The 21,517-nt window shown below is 42.5% G+C and overlaps 1 protein-coding gene across 4 annotated transcripts in view; it reads left to right on the plus strand.

The window, feature by feature from the left end:
• mpp3a (MAGUK p55 scaffold protein 3a) overlaps window positions 1-21,294 on the plus strand; it is a 30,574-nt gene extending 9,280 nt beyond the window's left edge. The window contains exons 2-20 of one of the 4 annotated variants that reach the window (XM_062050152.1): window positions 1,420-1,553; window positions 1,625-1,743; window positions 5,318-5,395; window positions 10,451-10,531; window positions 10,774-10,911; window positions 11,220-11,301; window positions 11,724-11,809; window positions 11,878-11,952; window positions 15,105-15,301; window positions 15,668-15,732; window positions 16,289-16,309; window positions 16,678-16,719; window positions 17,804-17,869; window positions 18,245-18,400; window positions 19,054-19,134; window positions 19,304-19,397; window positions 19,467-19,575; window positions 19,655-19,786; window positions 20,283-21,294. In XM_062050152.1, the coding sequence (XP_061906136.1) occupies window positions 1,517-1,553; window positions 1,625-1,743; window positions 5,318-5,395; window positions 10,451-10,531; window positions 10,774-10,911; window positions 11,220-11,301; window positions 11,724-11,809; window positions 11,878-11,952; window positions 15,105-15,301; window positions 15,668-15,732; window positions 16,289-16,309; window positions 16,678-16,719; window positions 17,804-17,869; window positions 18,245-18,400; window positions 19,054-19,134; window positions 19,304-19,397; window positions 19,467-19,575; window positions 19,655-19,786; window positions 20,283-20,462 (1,839 nt within the window). In that variant the 5' untranslated portion in view covers window positions 1,420-1,516 and the 3' untranslated portion in view covers window positions 20,463-21,294. The remainder of the gene's footprint in view (window positions 1-1,419; window positions 1,554-1,624; window positions 1,744-5,317; window positions 5,396-10,450; window positions 10,532-10,773; window positions 10,912-11,219; window positions 11,302-11,723; window positions 11,810-11,877; window positions 11,953-15,104; window positions 15,302-15,667; window positions 15,733-16,288; window positions 16,310-16,677; window positions 16,720-17,803; window positions 17,870-18,244; window positions 18,401-19,053; window positions 19,135-19,303; window positions 19,398-19,466; window positions 19,576-19,654; window positions 19,787-20,282) is intronic. The other 3 variants (XM_062050154.1, XM_062050153.1, XM_062050155.1) reach the window with 3 other exon arrangements.
• The last annotated feature ends 223 nt before the right edge of the window (window positions 21,295-21,517 follow it).

The raw sequence follows: 21,517 nt of genomic DNA on the forward strand, positions 1-21,517 counted from the left end.
TATAACATTAAAGACCTGGCATGTGCTAGAAATGCCCTCACACTGTGCCCACTGTTAAAAATAACTGCAAAACAAAGCGTTCAGAGGCATGAAAATCTGTGAAACCTAATGATTTGACGCTCTGGTATCGTTTATAAATCAGAAAAGTGGAAAAAGAAGCAGAGGATGATGCAGAGGACATTGTTGTGGCTTGTGCAGCCCTTTGAGACACTTGTGATTAATGGCTATATAAATAAACTTTGAGTTAAATTGTGGTGCACTGCAACAGATAAATGAATGTATGGGAAACCTGAGGTTCCCATACCCACCCATCTTTATATGTATGTATATTGTAGTGTCCCGGAAGAGTTAGTGCTGCAAGGGGTTCTGGGTATTTGTTCTGTTGTGTTTATGTTGTGTTACGGTGCGGATGTTCTCCCGAAATGTGTTTGTCATTCTTGTTTGGTGTGGGTTCACAGTGTGGCGCATATTTGTAACAGTGTTAAAGTTGTTTATACGTTCACCCTCAGTGTGACCTGTATGGCTGTTGACCAAGTATGCCTCGCATTCACTTGTGTGTGTGAAAAGCCGTAGATATGTGATTGGGCCGGCACGCACATGCAGTGCCTTTAAGGCACGCCCCCAATATTGTTGTCTGGGTGGAAATCGGTAGAAATTCAGGAGAATGGTTGCCCCGGGAGGGGCACTGAAATTCGGGAGTTTCCCGAGAAAATCGGGAGGGTTGGCAAGTATGACTGGGAGACGTAACCGCGGGGGGGGGGGGGGGGGGGGGTTTATTTTTTTAATTTATTTTTTGTCATAAAGAAATACAATCATGTGTGCTTGCGGACTGTATCCCTGCAGACTGTATTGATCTATTTTGATATATAATGTATATATTGTGTTTTTTATGTTGATTTAATAAAAAAAAAATTAAAAAAATATTTTTAAATTTTTTATTTCTTGTGCGGTCCACGGACCGGTACCGGACCGCGGCCTGGGGGTTGGGGACCACTGTTTTAAAGCAATTATCGGCCGATAATATCGGCAGTCCGATATTATGGGACATCTCTAATTATAATAAAATAAATGTTCTCTCAAAGTCAGCAGCATTTAATTACGAGCTAAGACGTCTCATCCAAGCCAATGTTGGGACATTTTCCCCAAAGTGTCAAATTCAGACTTCCAGCTGTGTAGTGGCGAGCGTGTGGTAAAAAGAAAATAAAAGCTGCTGTCCAATCAGCTGACCGGTGAGCTCCATCATGTTTGTGTGATCCGCCGCTAAGCTCCTAACGAGATTTCGCCAGCTGTACGTCATTTTTGTTGGAACGCCACCCAGAAAGTGTCACGTCTGAGTCTATTTGTGGCGCGCTGGCGTGGACTTCTGTCCCTCCGGGCGTCTTGTGTTCATTTAGAGCTTTTCTGTCCACTCTCCACTAGAGACGTTACTTCATGTGAAACATCACCGAGCATCTTTATGATTGATGCGGTTTGAAGTGACCCCGCCCGGGTGTTGTCCTCCTCACCTGGCTGACCCATGAAAGAAGCCATGCCGGTCCTCACAGCGGGGACAGGTGAGGTGACTTGCAGTGCTGGAGTCCTCCATCACCTGCTGTTAGTAACACCCACCTTCTCCACCCGCCAGGGCTCCACGAAACTTTGGCCCTGCTGACCTCGCAGCTGCGGCCCGACGCCAACCACAAGGAGGACATGGTGTTCCTCAGAGACGTCTTCAGCGAGAGGAGCTTGGGGTACCTGATGAAGGTGAGGGACACCAGTATTACAGTGGAACCTCCATTTACCACCTTCATTGGTTCTTGAACCGTTTGTAAATAGAAACGTTTGTATAGTGAAGCAAAAAGAAACAATGTGAATATGAATTATGGGTTACAACTTTGACGAAAGTCCATATTTTAGTGAAGGTTTATACTCAATATAAAGTGCTATACAGCAGTGGTCCCCAACCACCGGTCCGTGGCCCGAATGGTACCGGGCTGCGGCCGCACAATAATTTATTTTTATTTTTTAAATAAATCAACATAAAAAACGCAATATATACATTATATATCAATATAAATCAATACAGTCTGCAGGGATACAGTCCGTAAGCACACATGATTGTATTTCTTTATGACCAAAAACAAAACAAAACATTTTTTTTTTGTTTTTTTTTTAATGAGGAGAGACATTTTTTTTTGGGCTGTACTCTAGTTACAGATCCAAACTACATTCTAAAGTTCAGCCCACGTGCTTCCTCTATTTATTTGGGAGGTCCCTGGTTACATCACTTGAAGCTGCCGCTGAAGGAAGGGGGTAATCTCAACAGCTCCAGTTAGACACAATATATGATTATTAATGAAATGCAAATGTGTTGACACTTGTGATATCGCCCTGTCTCTGCTTTGTCTGCGTCACGGCACTCCATGTTCTGAAAACACTGATACGAGACAACTGGCTTTGCGCAGATAAAAAAAAAAGTACAACTTCAGCACAATTGATAATAACTATAGCAACGGCCCTTAAGCATAAGAGTTGTGTGATAATATATACATAATTATTCTAACAGTGAATGCAACAATATCCTTAAAAACTTCGTAAGTGGGCCTAAGAATAAAATGTCTTAAGAACGGTTGCTGAATGGGGCCCATTGTTAGGTGTGCTCTTCGTAGTGGAGCATGTGACCCCAAAAAGCAAGTCAATGAGAATTTACTGTCCCAATGTATGAAACAAAAAAGGCACAGGGAAAGCTGTGCATCAAAAAGGAGCGAGCTGGATTGGCCAGCGAACAAACAAAACACAATCTAAGGTGAAAAAAAATATCAAAATCCACATACCTTGTGTGTTCTTTTATATATCAAAACCTATGCAATGATGCCAACACCAACAACTAAGGAAGACTGGGTTAAATAGTCCTCTAACCTCATTAAACGCAGGTGAGATGAATTAACACTAACAATCTACAGGTGAGGAGGGAAGCGCTCAGAAGGAGGGTAAAGCTACTGCAACAGAATACAACTACAGAAGGAAGTGTCACAAAAATAAGAGTCCAAAACAGGAAGTGAACCCAACAAAACCAAAAAGACACCCAGAAACTAAACCAGGGGTCCCCAAACTACGGTCCCAAGCTAAAAAAAAAAAAAAAGTTTATTTTTTAAATTTATTTTTTATTATAATTATTTTAAATCTGTCCTTTCTAATCCATTTTCCACCGCTTGTTACTCTCGGTGTCGCCGAGCCGCTCAGGCAAATCATATTGTCTAACCCGATAACGTGACATCATTGCGCCGCAGTGTCAGCAATTAGTGTGCGAGGAATATATATATATATATACATATATATATATATATATATATATATATATATACATATATATATATATATATATATATATATATATATATATATATATATATATATATATATATATATATATATATATATATATATATATATATATATATATATATATATATATACATATATATATATATATATATATATATATACATATATATATATATATATATATATATATATATATATATATATATATATATATATATATATATATATATATATATATATATATATATATATATATATATATATATATATATATGTATATATATATATATATAGGCTCCAGCACCCCCGCGACCCCGAACGGGACAAGCGCTAGAAAATGGATGTATGGATATATATATCTTTATGTGCTCGACGCCTCAATCATTGGTATGTTTTCATCTACAAAACCATTCTGGGCATCACTCCATCTTATCTGTCTTGTCTTTTAACAAAGAAACAAGGAAGTCACAATCTTCGTTCAATGAATGTTCTGCAATTTGTCGTCCCCAAAGTAAGAACTGAACTGGGCAAGAAAGCATTTAGGGTTTCAGCAGCGAAGGCTTGGAATAACCTACAATCGAATATTAAACTTCAAACCCTTGTTACGTTGAATGAGTTTAAAGCTTCTGTGAAAGGACTGCAGTCTACCTTGTCTGTATGCACATGTGTTATGTGAGCAAGTTTTAATGTCGTAAATGTGATGTTTTATGTATTTGTTTACTGTTTTTAATGTAACCTTGCTGCTGCCCTCTTGGCCAGGTCTCCCTTGGAAAAGAGATCTTTGATCTCAATGGGATTTTACCTCGTTAAATAAAGGCTAATAATAATAATAATATATACACACACACAGAACCCGGCCCCCGGCCAAATTGTTTTAACCCAAGTCAAAAAGTTTGGGGACCACTGATCTAAACAAAGAACAACCCGATGAAACAGCTCGTAACAGAGATTATCTCCTCCTTTCCCAGCTGGTCTGTTGTCTTTTTGGGACTCACACTGAGTTAGCAAAATGGACAGAACTTGTCAAAAAGGCAAAAACACAGAAAAGTGTTAAGTACTGAGTAGTGACTAGTAGTGTACTGTGCAGCAAGTGCTGCGGAGGGCGCCGCCTCCCCAAAAATGCTGCGCCCTGCTTTTTGCCTGGAGGCGCGACACAACATGACTGAATAAAGCAGGGGTGTCAAAGTCAAGGCCCGCGGGCCAGATCCGGCCCACGAATGAATTATCTATGGCCCCCGGGATGATATTTGATTAGTATTAGAACCGGCCCGCAGGCCACAGCCGCCCGCTGCTGTTTTGCACGCACCAATACTCCATCAGTGTTGGCGCTAGGAATTTTCGAAAGTCAAGTCATAAAAATGGGGTCTCACAGTAAATTTTTGGGGTCCCACTTTTTTGTAAGCGTTTTGAAAACAAATGATAAACGTATGCATTATCCTGTTATATCTCACATTCTATATTGTGTTTTGGAAAAAGGTTGTCATAAATGTTAATTGATTCATAAAAAAAAAATAATACAAAAGAAAACACATTTTCATGCATATGTAATTCATTCAGTTATAAACATTCATTCACTTTCTTCTTTCCTACATGGATCTAAACTTTACCGCTGCCGGATTTTTTTTCTATATTTTTATTGTAATATTTTCAGAATGTGTTTGTTTTATTTTTGGCCAAAGTAAGACAAAAAAACAACTATCTGAAGTTGTCTTTATTTTTTACTTTTAATGCCATGATTTTAATAGTGTGCACAGATTTTCCTCCATGCGGCCCCTGAGCTAAAATGAGTTTGACACCCCTACAATAAAGCGTTCGCACACATAGACACGGTTCATACATGCACATTTGGCAAGTTTGTGAATCCAAAAGTTTGCAAATAGAGGGGTTGGTAAATGGAGGTTCCTCCGTACTTCCTCCTGCTCGTGTCTTTTGCCAGGAAGGCGCCATGTCGTGTATTTTTCTTCAAAAGGTGCACTTTGGGTTTGTGTTGCAGATCCACGAGAGGCTGAGACAGTACGAGAGACAAAGTCCAACTCCGGTCCTCCACAGTGTGTCTTGTCTGGCTGAAGACGTAAGTGACACCACGTCCCTCGCCACATCGCGCTTTGAAGTTTTTTTTATGCATATCCTACATGTTTTTGCCCTAAATTAAGCCTCTTTAAGCATAAAATGGCAAAATGTACTAAAAATATCAAAACTGCAGCAGTATTGGCTAGGGATGAGTACTATTCACGTAATATGCAACGGTACCGTGTTTTGGTAACTGGGTTGCGTGTGACGTCACGCCCGGTGGCTTACTCTTTGCACTTCGGCACTTGGCGATCACTCCAGCAGCACTGAGAGCGGACTCATCCAAACTACCTGGAGGCAATGTTACAATTTTCAATGCCAGCAAAGAAATTGACTCAAAAAAACGCTCCACTGTAAGTTAAAGTTAAATTACCACTGATAGTCACACACACACACTAAGTGTGGTGAAATTACCCTCTGCGTTTGACCCATTCCCTTGTTCCACCCTCTGGGAGGTGAGGGGAGCAGTGAGCAGCAGCGGTTGCCACGCTCGGGAATCATTTTGGTGATTTAACCCCCAATTCCAACCCTTGATACTGAGTGTCAAGCAGGGAGGTAGCGGGTCCCATTTTTATAGCCTTTGGTATGACTCGGCCGGGGTTTGAACTCACGACCTACCGATTTCAGGGCGGACACTCTAACCACAAGGCCACTGAGCAGGCTCCACGTTTCCTAAAATGCGCTCGGTTGATGCTAATATACATTGGCTTTGCTTTTGACATGCTACTGATTAGCATAAGTGATTTTACATGGCGATTTCAACACATTCAAATCTAAGTAGTAATAAGTACAACACTTGCAGTACCAACACTTTGTAGGGCACAACAGACGGCAAAGACTGAACTGTCCGACACACCATAAACACTACTGGACTTGCGACTGTAATTGCAACGTAATGTTATACTTGCTCAGAAATGTGATAAAAATAACACTGATATATAACAAATGCACAGCAGTTATTATAATCAGCTCATTTTTAAATGTTGCAACAAAAAATGAGGTTTTACTATAAAAAACAATTAACTTTTATGAACACACGCAAAAGTATCGAAAATTAGTACCTGTATCGATTTTCAGGTGGTACCATATCAGTTCAAATGTAGAGGGTACACATTCCTAGTAATGAGACCAAACCAATCAGAGCGTGCTGTGCAGTATCGGGGCCACTCATTGGCTCAGCCTCAGACAGCATGACTAGAATGGATTAAACATATCAAAAGAGTGTAAAGGTGACTATATGAGTATTATTTCATGTCTGGAGGACTCTCAGAATGTAAAGAAAAACGTTTCTCAGTTTTTTTATGCTGTAGTAGGAATGTACATTGATAAACCGTGGTAAAACTTCTCACAGTTAGCATTACCGTTTTAAATCAAAGTTATCGTATTCAATTATTGATAACACTTATAAACTGACAGGTTGATCGGTGACATTGCTCATTTACTGGAGAAGTTAGAAAACAAGAGACATTAACACCTTTCTCCATTAAAAAAAACAACATTCTTCAATCCAAACTTGTATAAACACATTACTGTCCGAGCCACTAAGATGTTGTGGAGGGGGGCGTGGTCTGCGGGCCTGCCGCGGAGCGGCGTGTGGAAGGACCGGCCTCGAAGCACAGCTGGCAGGTGATTGGAATAACCCAGCTGGGGCTGATCATCCAATCACCTGCCATGCTTATTAGCAGCAGCCGAGACGAGACACGTCAGTTGGAGCCAGAAAAGACTGAAAAGTTGACGAAAAGAGTGCTGACCTGGCGCGTGTGCGGACAACAAAAACATTGTTACAGCAGACCCACGGGCTCACGCGAGGATCTTTGTGGTCAGAGGAAACCACAGGAGGGTAACCTCCACAGATGTATTTACATTTTCCACATAAACACCACAAGCTGTGCTCTCTTCTACAGAGAAGCAATACGACAACAGGAAGTGAATTTGAGTGACGTCACATAAATCAGATATGACGCGCCCAACACATGTTTATTTTGTTTATCATTAAAAAAAAAACACAACCATTTTTACAAATTAATACAGAAGAAGATAAACACCTTGAAGTAAAAATGATATGGCTTTAAAGCAGCCAGATTATGTAACATATTTCTTCTGCCAATATTTTGTGTGGGAACGTATTTATTTTTTAAACACAAAGTACTTTTTGAGCACTTTAAACAATTATATGATGACAATAACCGTGATTTGAAACTTTCATATCGTTACGTCCCTTTGCACGAGCAAAAATATTCTATTGATAATTAATAAATATAACCAAATTACCAGCAATAAACGAGGGTTTCATTGTTGCAATTTCTGGATCAGATCTGGATTAACCAAAACTGCATCGGCACTTGTGTTTATATTAGGTGTCATTTTAATTACCGTATTTTTCGGATTATAAATCGCTCCGGAGTATAAATCGCAACCGGCCGAAAATGCATAATAAAGAAGGAAAAAAACATATAAGTCGCACTGGAGTATAAATCGCATTTTTTGGGCAAGAATAGACATTTGAAAGGCAATTTAAAATAAATAAAGAATAGTGAACAACAGGCTGAATAAGTGTATGTTATATGAGGCATAAATAACCAACTGAGAACGTGCCTGGTATGTTAACGTAACATATTATGGTAAGAGTCATTCAAATAACTATAACATATAGAACATGCTATACGTTTACTAATAAATCTGTAGTAGCAGGTAGCATCTTTTTTTTCAAAATGCACTTCTGCCATAACCCGCCCTCGCCAAATTTTTATTGGTTGACGTGTGTGCGTGACGATTGCTGATATATGCCCCGTCTCTTACGTCAGTGGTTCTCAAATGGGGGTACGCGTACCCCTGGGGGTACTTGAAGGTATGCCAAGGGGTATGTGAGATTTTTTTTTAAATGTCTGTCAAAAAGAACTGTGAAAAGAAATGCAACAATGCAATATTCAGTGTTGACAGCTAGATTTTTTTGTGGACATGTTCTATAAATATTTATGTTAAAGATTTCTTTTTTTGTGAAGAAATGTTTAGAATTAAGTTTAGGAATCCAGATGGATCTCTATTACAATCCCCAAAGAGGGCACTTTAAGTTGGTGATTACTTCTATGTGTAGAAATCTTTATTTAGAATTGAATCACTTGTTTATTTTTCAACAAGTTTTTAGTTATTTTTATGTATTTTTTCCAAATAGTTCAAGAAAGACCACAACAAATGAGCAATATTTTGCACTGTTACACAATTTAATAAATCAGAAACTGATGACATAGTGCTGTATTTTACTGCGTTCTCTCTTTTTTTCAACCAAAAATGCTTTGCTCTGATTAGAGGGTACTTGAATTAAAAAAATGTTCACAGGGGGTACATCACTGAAAAAAGGTTGAGAACCACTGTCTTACGTGAATGAGATAAATAATATTATTTGATAATTTACGGTAATGTGTTAAAAATTTCACACATGAATCGCTCTATAGCAGGGGTCACCAACCTTTTTGAAACCAAGAGCTACTTCTTGGGTACTGATTAATGCGAAGGGCTGCCAGTTTGATACACACTTAAATAAATTGCCAGAAATAGCCAATTTGCTCAATTTACCTTTAACTCTATGTTATTATTAATAATTAATGATATTTACACTTAATTGAACGGTTTAAAAGAGGAGAAAACACGAAAAAAAAAGACAATTAAATTTTGAAACATAGTTTATCTTCAATTTCGACTCTTTAAAATTCAAAATTCAGAAAAACTTAAAAAAAGAGTTTATGGAACATCATTAGTAATTTTTCCTGATTAAGATTACATGTTTTAAATAGGTTAAAATCCAATCCGCACTTTGTTAGAATATATAACAAATTGGACCAAGCTATATTTCTAACAAAGACAAATCATTATTTCTTCTAGATTTTCCAGAACAAAAATTTTAAAAGAAATTCAAAAGACTTTGAAATAAGATTTAAATTTGATTCTACAGATTTTCTAGATTTGCCAGAATAATTTTTTTTAATTTTAATCATGATAAGTTTGAAGAAATATTTCACAAATATTCTTCGTCGAAAAAACAGAAGCTAAAATGAAGAATTAAATTAAAATGTATTTATTATTCTTTACAATAAAAAATAAAAAATTACTTGAACACTGATTTAAATTGTCAGGAAAGAAGAGGAAGGAATTTAAAAGGTAAAAAGGTATATGTGTTTAAAAATCCTAAAATCATTTTTAAGGTTGTATTTTTTCTCTAAAATTGTCTTTCTGAAAGTTACAAGAAGCAAAGTAAAAAAAATTATGAATTTATTTAGACAAGTGAAGACCAAGTTTTTAAAATATTTTCTTGGATTTTCAAATTCTATTTGAGTTTTGTCTCTCTTAGAATTAAAAATGTCGGGCAAAGCGAGACCAGCTTGCTAGTAAATAAATAACATTTAAAAAATAGAGGCAGCTCACCGGTAAGTGCTGCTATTTGAGCTATTTTTAGAACAGGCCGGTGGGCTACTCATCTGGTCCTTACGGGCTACCTGGTGCCCGCGGGCACCGCGTTGGTGACCCCTGCTCTAGAGTATAAATCGCACCCCCGGCCAAACTATGAAAAAAAACTGCGAGTTATAATCCGTAAAATACGGTATGTCATTTATTTTCAAAACGCTGCCAAATATAGAATACATATTTTTTGGGGGGAAATTGCAGAATTTTTCCCCGAAAGTAACAAAAAGTTGTGCAGTTCATACAGAAATACTACAAAATATCCTTAACAGCAGATCTACAATAATTGGATGTATGACGAGGTCATGGCCAGGCGTACAAAAGTCTGCTTGGAGGAGGTAATACCTTCTTCACCCCGAGTGGACTCCAGCCAAGGAGCATTATAAGAAGCTATAGCTACTCCAAAAAAAGTGCTGACTCAGCCCGAGGCTCATCTCATCAAGAGCCGACATCCTGCTGCCTTGGCTGGCGGAAGGCAAAAGTGCTGACCTCGGCCGCTCGCCACTCGTCTTGAGTGGGCTCGGCAGGAAGCTGCTGCTGTGGCGTGTCCTCATGTGTGTGTGTGTGTGTGTGTGTGTGTGTGTGTGTGTGTGACGGGCAGGTGGTGGACGAGCTGCAGAGCAGAGGCATGAGCCCGGAGGAGAGGGAGCTGGTGCACCTGCTCACCTCGCCACATCTCATGGTGAGAAAACAAAACACCACCTGTGTCTGACTACAATGTTGACGCTAACTTATGAGCTCTTAGTGTGATAGTCATCTTTATGAATCTTTATGTTTGATATCGAAAGATGATGACTACTCTAGCAAACAGGATGGGACTTAGTAGGGATGCCTGAGGGACACCTTTTTGTCTGTGATGCTACTCATAGAACGTTTAAGTGCATCAATGTACCTGAAGCTGCTGCGTCTGTCGCATCCTGACAGGCCCTTCTGTCCGTACACGACACCGTCGCTCAGAAGAGCTTCGATCCCGTCCTGCCGCCGCTGCCGGACGACTACGAGGACGAGCTGGAGGAGGAGTCGGTGAAGATAGTGCGTCTGGTGAAGAACAAGGAGCCTCTGGTTAGTAGCAGCGGTTGCATCCAGGTGCAAATATAACACTGTTTTACTTACTACCTCCCTGGCTACATTGGGGCCCCAAGCAAAAAATCTATTTGTTGTCCCCCAATTACAATTTTTTTTTTTTACAGTATATTTTTATCAGTGACAGAGCAGAAAAGGGCTAAGAATACGTTTGCAGTAAAATTTCATATGAATTGCTTGTCATTGATTCACTGACATTTTACACGAGCCTAATAAAGCAAAACGGGGCCCCAAGGTATGGTGGGACCCTACGCACGTTTTTACCTTTCTTCTTGCACGGACTCCAGGGCGCCACCATCAGGCGAGACGACGTGACCGGGGCCGTGATTGTGGCTCGCATCATGAGAGGAGGCGCCGCGGACAGAAGCGGTGAGTTGTGCTTCGGTAAAAAAAACTCAAAAGCTTGAAGGATGGCAAACTTATGTTCATTATTTTCATATTAAACTGATTTACTTTATAATCTTCTGAGTTAATTTGAGATTTTTATTGGGCTTCCAAAATTTGCTTATGCACGTTTTATTCCTCCACTTCCATTATTTTGTCATGCAAATGTAACAGTAAGGCTGCCTGATGGTGGAGATATGAGTGATTTGTAACCATGTTAACGACTTAAAGGGCCTTGCCTGACAGACTGTAATGGTCACAGACGCTACCATGGCAACATGTTGCTCTGTTTCGAACTGTGAGCGTGGAAGGACTGAGCACTGATCAGTTGTCAGCATCTTGCTGGGGCTGCAGCTCGCAATTATCCAAATAAATCCTTCATAGACGTTCTTTGCTCCTCCCGGCAGGTTTGGTCCACGTCGGAGATGAACTCAGGGAAGTCAATGGCGTCTCTGTGATCCACAAGAGACCGGACGAGATCAGTCAGCTGCTGGTGAGGCACCTCTAGCACGTACTGCGGTCAGTGACGGTTCGGGGCTAATTTCTTAATGTGGTTCCTAGTCTCAGTCGCAGGGATCCATCACGCTCAAGATCATCCCTGCCGTTAAAGAGGAGGACAGACTGCGGGAGAGCAAGGTGGGTTCTCCGGGATGGACCGGGTCCACAAATGCACTGCTACTATCCCTTCAAATGTGTGGTGTCAGAAATGCTAATATGTAGCCACCTAGCATCGTGATGTAAGGGGAAGGGAGGAACTTGAAGACTGGGGTCCAAACATTTGAATTACATAACTGAGGCGTTCCTCAAAACACTTTTAAGTCGTCTTTTTTTGTGTTCGGATTTATGTAACCGAGGTTTTGCTGTAGCTTGTTTACTTCAGATGCAGTCAATAGTCTTGTGTTCAACTTTTTTAGTTATATACCAGTGGTGTTCCTCAAGGTTCCATGTTAGGTCCTCTCTTCTTCATCATTTGGATTATTCAACTGGTGGCTCGTGAGTTCAGTTGAAAAATATCCTAAAAAGACTAGAGTGCTCCTGTTGTGTAGAGAAACCTGGACCACCTTAACCACATCGGCAGATCCTTGCTTGGACATTTTAACCTGGCTGGCTAGTTGGACTCTAGAAAGAGGTTCCGTAGCAGAACCTCCAGGTTCGGTAGCAGCTTCTTCCCTCAGGCCATAAGACTTTTGAACGCATCATAATAATCCCCTCAATTTCCCCCCAAAAAGGGATTAACACGCTGGACTATAAAAACAATATAACATACATCCATAAACGTGGATGCATATGTAAAAGTGCAATATATTTATCTGTACAGTAATCTATTTGTTATGGTTGCTAAAGGGGAGGTGACGGCAACTGACACCAGAGGGCGGCAATGTTCATAAATGTATTATATATATATAGTCAATGTATATATAATAATAACAAACAAGACTACTAACTATATAATGGAGTGTGACCAAAATACAAGAGCGTGAGGTGTAAGACTATGTGTGTAGTTAGCTGAAGTGTGTGTTACCAAGTGTTGACGAGAGCGAACGAGGCAGTCCATGGGGCAGGCAGGTGATCCGAGGCGAAAGAGAGGCGTCAGAGTCCAGGGGCAAGCGAGGAGTCAAGGAACGAGGGAGGCAGTCGAAATCCAGGGCAACGGAAGGAAAACAGGTTCACCATATGAGAACTAACTTCCCGCCAGGATGCCTGGGTCCACTGGTCCTTTAAGCAGCCCTTATCAATTCCAGGTGTGCAGATAGGAGATTGCATGCAGGCTTGTCGCTGCGTGGGCGTGCTGCGCTCAGCGTGTCCGAGCGCGTTGTCAGCGGATAGAGAGCGCATGTGGGCATGGCCCGCTGTGCGCTCGTCAGGACGAACAGATGAGGGCACATTGGAATGCGCCCTGGCCGTGACACTATTTATTTATTTATATCTGCACCCAGTGGGGGTTGGTCCCCGCCAAGGCTGCGCTCTGTCACCTATCCTGTTAGTGATTTTCATGGACAGGATTTCTAGGCAGAGTCGTGGCCATGGCGGAGAGGGTATACGTCTCGGGGGGCTAAAGGTTGCGTCACTGCTGTTTGCAGATGATGTGGTCCTGATGGCACCTTCGGTTCGTGACCTTCAGCTCTCACTGGATCGGTTCGCAGCCGAGTGTTCAGCGGCTGGAATGAGGATCAGCATCTCCAAATCTGAGGCCATGGTTTTCAGCAGGAAACCGATGGATTGTACAGTCCAGGTAGAGGACGAGACTCTGTCCCAGGTGGAGGAGTTTAAGTATCTTGGGGTCTTGTTCACGAGTGAGGGAAAGATGGAGAAGGAAATCAGCCGGAGAATAGGAGCAGCTTGGGGCAGTATTGCAGTCTCTCTGCCGCACTGTTGTGATGAAACGAGAGCTGAGCCAGAAGGCAAAGCTCTCGGTCAACCGAGCTATCTACATTCCTACTCTCACCTATGGTCATGAAGTGTGGGTCATGACCGAAAGAATAAGATCACGGATACAAGCGGCCGAAATGAGTTTCCTCAGAAGGGTGGCTGGCATCTCCCTTAGAGATAGGGTGAGAAGTGCAGTCACCCGAGAGAGACTCGGAGTAGAGCCGCTGCTCCTTCGCTTGGAAAGGAGCCAGCTTAGGTGGTTCGGGCATCTCGTGCGGATGCCTCACGAGCGTCTCCCTAGGGAGGTCCTCGTTGCACGTCCCACTGGGAGGAGACCCTGTGGCAGGCCAAGGACCAGATGGGGGGGAATTACATCTCCTCTCTGGCCTAGGAACGCTTCGGGATTCCCCAGGAGGAAGTCGCAAATGTTGCTCTGGAGAGTGAAGTCTGGGGGTCTCTGCTGGAGCTGTTGTCCCCGCGACCCGATTCCGGATAAGAGGTTGAAGATGGATGGATGGATGCACCTTATTGCTCTTTTATCCTGCACTACAACGAGCTAATGCAACAAAATGTTGTTCTTATCTGTACTGTAAAGTTGAAATTTGAATGACAATAAAGGAAGTCTAAGTCTGAGTCTAAATACAGAACACAGGGGTCCAAACTTGTGATGTACACAACTGAGGCGTTCCTCAAGGCACCTCTTTAAGTCCTCCCCTTTTTGTCAGTTACACTTCTTTTTGTGTTCTGATCGAGGTAACTGAGGTTTTGCTGTAGCTTGGTCACTTCAGATGCAGTCGGTAGTCATTTGTTCCACTTAAGCTATACAAGTGGTGTTCCTGAAGGTTCGATCTTAGGGCCTCTCTTTTTCATCATTTGGGCTATTCAGCTGGTGGCCCGCAAGTTCAGTTCAAAAGACTTGTGTCAGACTCACATTTGTGTAGCAAATTCCTAAGAACACTAGAGTACTCCTGTTGTATAGAGGAACTTGGACCACCAGAAACACATTGGCAGATCCTTACGTTGACATTTTAACCTCGCAAGTTCAGTTAAAAAAGCTTGTGAGGGACTCATGTTTTCTCAGCAGATTACTAAAAACACTAAAGTTTCTGTCATAGAAATTAAATTGGTTCTACTGAATAAACAAAAAAAGACTAATACTGAAGGGAGAAGTCCATCCCCTTGGTCCTTAGATTTCTAGAAATGTGGCCCCCCAAAAAATTTAAATTAATATTCCTGCTCTAGAGGGTTAGACTGTCCCATTCTGTGTATCGAGGTTTGGTTTCTGAGGTCTCCTCTAAAGGATTTGTCTCTGTAGACCGTATAGATAATTCTTCTGAAGGGTTGGGTCCTCAGAATTCAAACAAAGGCTTGATAACAAGAAGCATGGGTTGGTTTTAATGTGGATAACATCCCCCCAGGTGTACGTTAGGGCCTTGTTCGACTACGTTCCCTTGGAGGACAAGGCCACTCCTTGCCAGGAGGCGGGACTCCCCTTCAAACGGGGCGACATCCTGCAGGTGGTCACCCAGGATGACTCAACGTGGTGGCAGGCCAAGCGAGTTGGAGACAGCAACCTGCGAGCTGGGCTGGTCCCGTCCAAACAGTTCCAGGAGAGGTAAGAGGAACCAGAGCCACACATGCACAGCTGTTGTCTCAGAACTCGAGGGTTACTGGTTTGGTGCCTGGATCCTCCTCCGTATGTAGTATTAGTATCTTTTTAGTGGAGTACATCTGCGCATATTTGCAGCTCGGCATTCAATCAGAGGAATATTATAGGGATTGGAGTATCGAAAATAGTATTTTTCTTGGGCTTTTTTTGGGTGCGTCCTTTATTTGTGGTTCTACAGCTGTTGCGGAGGTCAGTAGATAATATCCTCTCTGTGTTGCATCACCGTCAACAACAAAGAGGCACCTTGTTGACTGACTCATCTCTTCTTCTCTTTCCTTCTTACTCATTGTCCTCCTACTCGCACGTCACCAGGCGACTGGCCTACAGGATGAAAGTGGGCACACTCCCGAATCCCAAATCTCCCAAAACACCAGCCTGTGAGTTGCTGCTCGCTGTTTGCCGACCCCCACCTTCTTCCTCTGCTAACTTGTTAGGGTGACATTTACTAATTGGTACTGTGGGATGTCCTCTCTTGTGCGGGTGGAAATGTTTTAGACACAAGGGAGGCTGGGGAGGGGGGGTTGAATTAATCCCAGCCATGCTCACTCAGTCCATCTGTCCAGTGACAGATTAAGTAGATCCACATGCCTCAACAATATGCTTCTCACTTTCTAGCTGGAATTCTGCGTGCTTGCAGCCAGGCAGGTGAGGGGCAGATCCATATTCAGTATTTGGGGCGAGGCTGAGGGGTTCTGTGTGGATTGTAAGCTGTGGGTGATCCGATTACGGGACCACGGCTTAGCAACATGGCAGTCGCCCTCTCTTCTCCCACCCGGCTGGCTTTATTCCCCCCCACAGCCCAGCAGGGGCCCCAGCTTTTCCCATTAGTGACATATACAGTGTATGTCTGCTTTAATCCTGTTTTTCTAAATCGTCACATTCTCCTACCCAAATAAATAAAACATGTTTTAACGCTTTCTTCTTGTCTTGCAGTTGACCAAGCGTGTGATAAGGGTGAGTAGAATCGCCGATTACACGCCACAGCCGGCATGTTTGCATGTGTGCATGTTGACTGCATCTTCACTATGCCTGCATATTGCCTAAAAAAAGGTGCTTGGACTGAGTTCCAATCAGGCTACAGGTGCTAAAGACTACACCACCTCTTCTCATCCTCCTGATTTTTAGTTCTTCGAGCCTCTGAGCCCTCGAGTTTTTGTCATCTTTCCAACTATCCTTCCATATTTATGTTTTATCATCATCCCTTAAGTCTTCTTGCTCCACAAGCCCTGACCCCCTTCTTCAAGTCCTCCACAGACCTTCCGTAACAATTCTGCCCTGTGCTGACCCACCCCTTCTTCTTGTCCCTGCTTGCCTCCCTACAGACGACTGTGACTGTGAGGGCTATTTCAATGGACAGTACATAGGTGAGAGCACACCTTCCCTATCCTCCATCACCAAAACACCCTCTCTCTGCTCTTTGACTGTCATGGCTGTCCTTGGCTGCGGTCTGCTGGTTCCCTGGATGCTTCTAGTCTGGGGTCCAAATGTTTGGCTGTAGGGTTGCTTTCTATGTCAGGGGGATGGAGGTCATAAAGGATTAGGGATGGAGTCATGGATGTCTAATTCCGGTTTTCCACCAAGCAGGACAGTAGTGTTCACTTTGGCACGGTACAAAGTTGCAGAAGCTTTAAAAAAATGCTGGAAGCTCTTTTGGACTCCATTTAAGTTGTACTTAGGGAGAAGAGACTGGAAATAGGGTCTTTACCTTCTCTTTTTTGGAAAGGTGGCCTCAAGAAAGTTTCTAATCAGTCCATTAGAGGAAGTTGATGAAGGGAAACACTCGCAATAGGTTTGTGTTTTTAGAAGTGATGGTTGAATATGAAGTAGAAAATCAGCATGGAGAGTGGCAGTGAAGTCCAAGATCATGAAGAGAATAGGCGCTAAAAGTAGAAACTGGTTTAGCTCTCTGGACATTGGACATGTTCTCAAGAAGACTTAGACAGGGTGACTAATTACCATATTGACCTAAATAAAAGACAGTATTTCTTCCATAAAAAAAAAGTCTAAGAAAAAGGGGTCCTATATTCAGAGTGGTTCTATATGCAGGGTCAGTACGGTAACGTTACGACAGCTAGACTTGCCATAAAGAGCTGGACTTTACCAATAGTCTTTGTTCAATCCCTCAGCCAAACATGACCCATCTGCTCCTCTTGCTGGAATGCTCACATTGGGAATCCAAACACAGCGGCTAACTTCACCTCGTAACTCAACAACAACAACATGATGGCGATCCACCACATTCCGCACTCTGCTTGGAGCCGTACAGCACCCTCCTCCATCCCCCTTCACACCTGCCTGCATCTACCCTTTCCCCCTGACCCCTAACCCCCACGAGGGCCCCGCTGCGTTGGACGCATTGCGCACTCTAAGCGTGCACGTCTGCTGCTCGTTCACCTGGGTTTCGCACGTGTGAGCCTGAGTCGTGTGCCGCTCTAACACCACTTGCAGTCTCTCCCAAGTGTAAAGCAGTGGCGCCCTCCTGTGGCCAGGTGTTTTCCTGGGAGTTTTATTCAGGTACAGTGGCCGGCTCGTTCCCTCGGGGGTAGTCCATCGTGGCAAGGCGCCTCAGCACTGTAGCCTGTGCATGTGTCGCCATAGACAACACGGAAATTAAGCCAATAGTTTTTGTATACTGGGATCAAAGTTCACTGTAAATAAACATGGTCATTCAGAAAATACCAGTGAGAACATTTACTCTTATTGGCTTTAATGCATGAACATCAACGGTTGGCCTGAGTTTTCCATTAAGATCAAGTTTTGATACCTTTACGCATTCATCTGATTCCTTTTTAACATTTGCTAGTCGCGTTAAGAGACATGAAGTACCATCCTTATGTCCTCTTACCATATTTGAATCTTTTCTACGCCTGTCATCCAAAACCACCACAGCCGGTCTACGCAGGAGCTTCCGTTTGAGTCGAAAAGATCGACAGGGGTCCTCCAGCAACGGTTCAGATTCTGGGGACTCAGACTTCCTGACCTACGAGGAAGTGACCCGCTACCAACAACGGCCCAATGAGAGGCCCCGACTGGTGGTTCTGATTGGTAAGAAAAGTACAAAGTGTTACTTCATAGTGTAATACGTATATAACAGAGAACCACAAATATCTTTCGCGGCATGGGGTGTTAGAAAGGATAATAAAATCATTTATGTAGACCCAATCAATGTAGCATGAGCTAAGTCACAGGACTAATGTCACTAGCATGAGTGTTAGTTGAAAGCTAACAAGCCAATGACAAGGCTACGAACCAAAACAGAACAAACGACGACTATAATTGACTATAATCAAGCAATGAGGTGACATCTGCCATATTGACCTGGATCTCATCTAGCGAATCATAACTGATTGAACTACTTATGAGAAGAACTGATGTATTTAGATGTAAACCTCGGAATAAGACAACCAAACGAAACAACGTTCTGTATTTAGGTCAATAAATTGATTAGTTAGACTGCCTAGCTTCACATTTTACAGACCATAATAAAGTTGTCATCTTCTAGATTAGTTCATTTGAGTTGTTCCTGTTCAAATGTGCTTCAGTCAGCAGATCTTGTTGTTTCAATCAATCAATCAATCAAAGTTTACTTATTTAGCCCTAAATCACGAGTGTCTCAAAGGGCTGCACAAGCCACAATGACTGATGTCATCATGGATGTCTTGTGTGTGGTAAATGACTTGTATTTTTCACCCCTAAAGGTTCTCTTGGGGCACGAATCAATGAACTCAAGCAGCGGGTGATTGCAGAGAACCCACATCGCTACGCGGTGGCGGTTCCACGTAAGTCTTTGAAACTTCAAAGACTTTATAGATTCTGAAGAAAATACTGAATAATTGAGATACCGATTCTCCCTCACCCGGATCTCCGGAGCAAATTTCCAAATCCCACATGACATCAAGATCATTTTAAGATGGCGTTATCTTAAAAGGCTCGTTTGTGGTCCTGCAGACACCACCAGACCCAAGAAAGCTCACGAGAAGGAAGGAGTGGAGTATCACTTTGTCAATAAGCAGCAGTTTGATGCGGACGTCCTCAACAACAAGTGAGTCTCTCCTACTTTGGACTGTGGACTCAAGAGGTTTTGCTAAACATTTGGCGGGTTCTCCTTCAGGTTCATAGAACACGGGGAGTACAAGGAGAACCAGTATGGCACCAGCATTGAGGCCATCCGCTCAGTGCAGTCCAAGAACAAGATGTGTGTCGTAGACGTTCAGCCTGAGGTATCAGTGAAGAACCACAGTCATCCTATTAGTGCAACCACCTGGGATTTGTTGCTCTGATCCTTTCATGAATCTACAGGCCTTGAAAAGGCTGAGGACAGCCGAGTTTAAGCCTTACGTCGTCTTCGTTAAACCACGCGTCCCCGACAGCAGAAGGCGGCGCACCACGGCCGCCAGCTCGCCAGGGGGGGCGGAACAAGGCCGAGTCACAGTGAGTTGAGGCTTTTCATCTTTGCGACCAAAAGAATCTTTGTTTCAGAAAGTCAGATTTCTTTAGACTTCTAGGGATAATGTCGTCCCAAAAGTGATCCTTGAATTTCCAAGAATTCATTTAGTAGAACTGTTGGAAGGATCAGTCCATGATAGTAGAGGTAGAATCAGTAGTTACTGACCCCTTGGTAGGATTTTAAGTAGTTCAGGGGATTGCCTTGAACTTCCAGGAATTCATTTAGTTGAACTTTTGGAAGGATCAGTCCATGATAGTAGAGGTAGAATCAGTAGTTACTGACCCCTTGGTAGGATTTTAAGTATTTCAGGGGATTGCTTTGAACTTCCAGGAATTCATTTAGTTGAACTTTTGGAAGGATCAGTCCATGATAGTAGAGGTAGAATCCCTAGTTACTGAACCCTTTGGTAGGCTTTTAAGTAGTTCAGGGGATTCTAAAAGACAGATTGCGGTGCAAGTGCGCTCATGTCTTCCTCAACAGGACGAAGACCTACAGGAGATGCGTCAGTCGGCCATCCAGATGGATCAGCAGTACGGACACCTGGTGGACCGGGTCCTGATCAAGGAGGACTCGGCCAGCGCCTGCACGGAACTGAGGAGTATCCTGGAAAGACTGGAGCGGGAATCTTTCTGGGTTCCTCTCAGCTGGGTTCGGACCTAAAACCTTAAATACCGACGCATCAGGCAATCTTCCAAGGCGAGCCACGAAGCGGCCGATCCGGGACTCCAAGGTGAGCCAAGACCAGAGGCAAGAGGATCGGACGATCATCTTCCACTTCTCGCTGCTGGTCCGCTTCGGTGGGGGGGATCACTCAGTCAGCCTCACCGTGACTCCGCCCTGATGGGAGTCCACCTCGTAGCATGTTTTGACTTCATGACATCACAGAATGCTTCCTGGACAAAAAAACCCCAAAATGACTCTAAATACTCGACAGAATGTGAGAAGTTTATTTTTCCAAAAAGTGCATGACGGCAGCTTGTTTATGTAAATAATGAACATGTGACTCCTGGTGTGCCAACGGATCATCTCGTAGCACTTTGTTGCAACCTGTTTACCTTCCATCCCCTTGAAGCCTGTTCCTGTTCTTCTTTGACTGCTAACTGCTGACTGAAGTAAAACTTGTTTTTTTTAGCTAATTATCAAGCCAAGAATGACGACTATTGTAGGAGTATTTTGATTAGAAAAACCGGTTTCCTGTTTTAAAGACTTGAAAACAATCTTCCTCCATGATGTCCACTTATTTAATTCCAAGCCCCTTCAAGATACATGAAAACGATAACTTATGGCTGCGATGAAACTGCTGCAGAAATGAACAAAAACCTGACATGCTGCAATAATTCATATTTTAGCTTGGTATGATAACTCAGAAAAAGAAAAAAAAAAAGTCACCTTGACTACTTTTGTTTTTGTCTTTTCACGTGCTGTACAACCCACTAAGGAATTTGTAAGTGTCATGTAAAAAGTGCCATAATAAAAACAAGACTGAAGCTCATTAAGGTTGCCGTTTCATAGACATAGAAAAGATGAAAAGAACATAAAAATAAAGAGTAAGAAAAAATAACTAAAAGTTATGGGCAGATTTGCCTCAACCTTTTAGGAAATGTCAGAAATGGGATGAAAAAAAACAAGTCATTACATTTTGGGGCATGTCTGGATAGTTTCTACGACATTACGTTTCAATTTTCAACCTGTGTGTGTGTGTATGTATGCTAGTG

This window comes from Entelurus aequoreus, linkage group LG06, assembly GCF_033978785.1.
Source record: "Entelurus aequoreus isolate RoL-2023_Sb linkage group LG06, RoL_Eaeq_v1.1, whole genome shotgun sequence".
NCBI lineage: Eukaryota > Metazoa > Chordata > Actinopteri > Syngnathiformes > Syngnathidae > Entelurus > Entelurus aequoreus.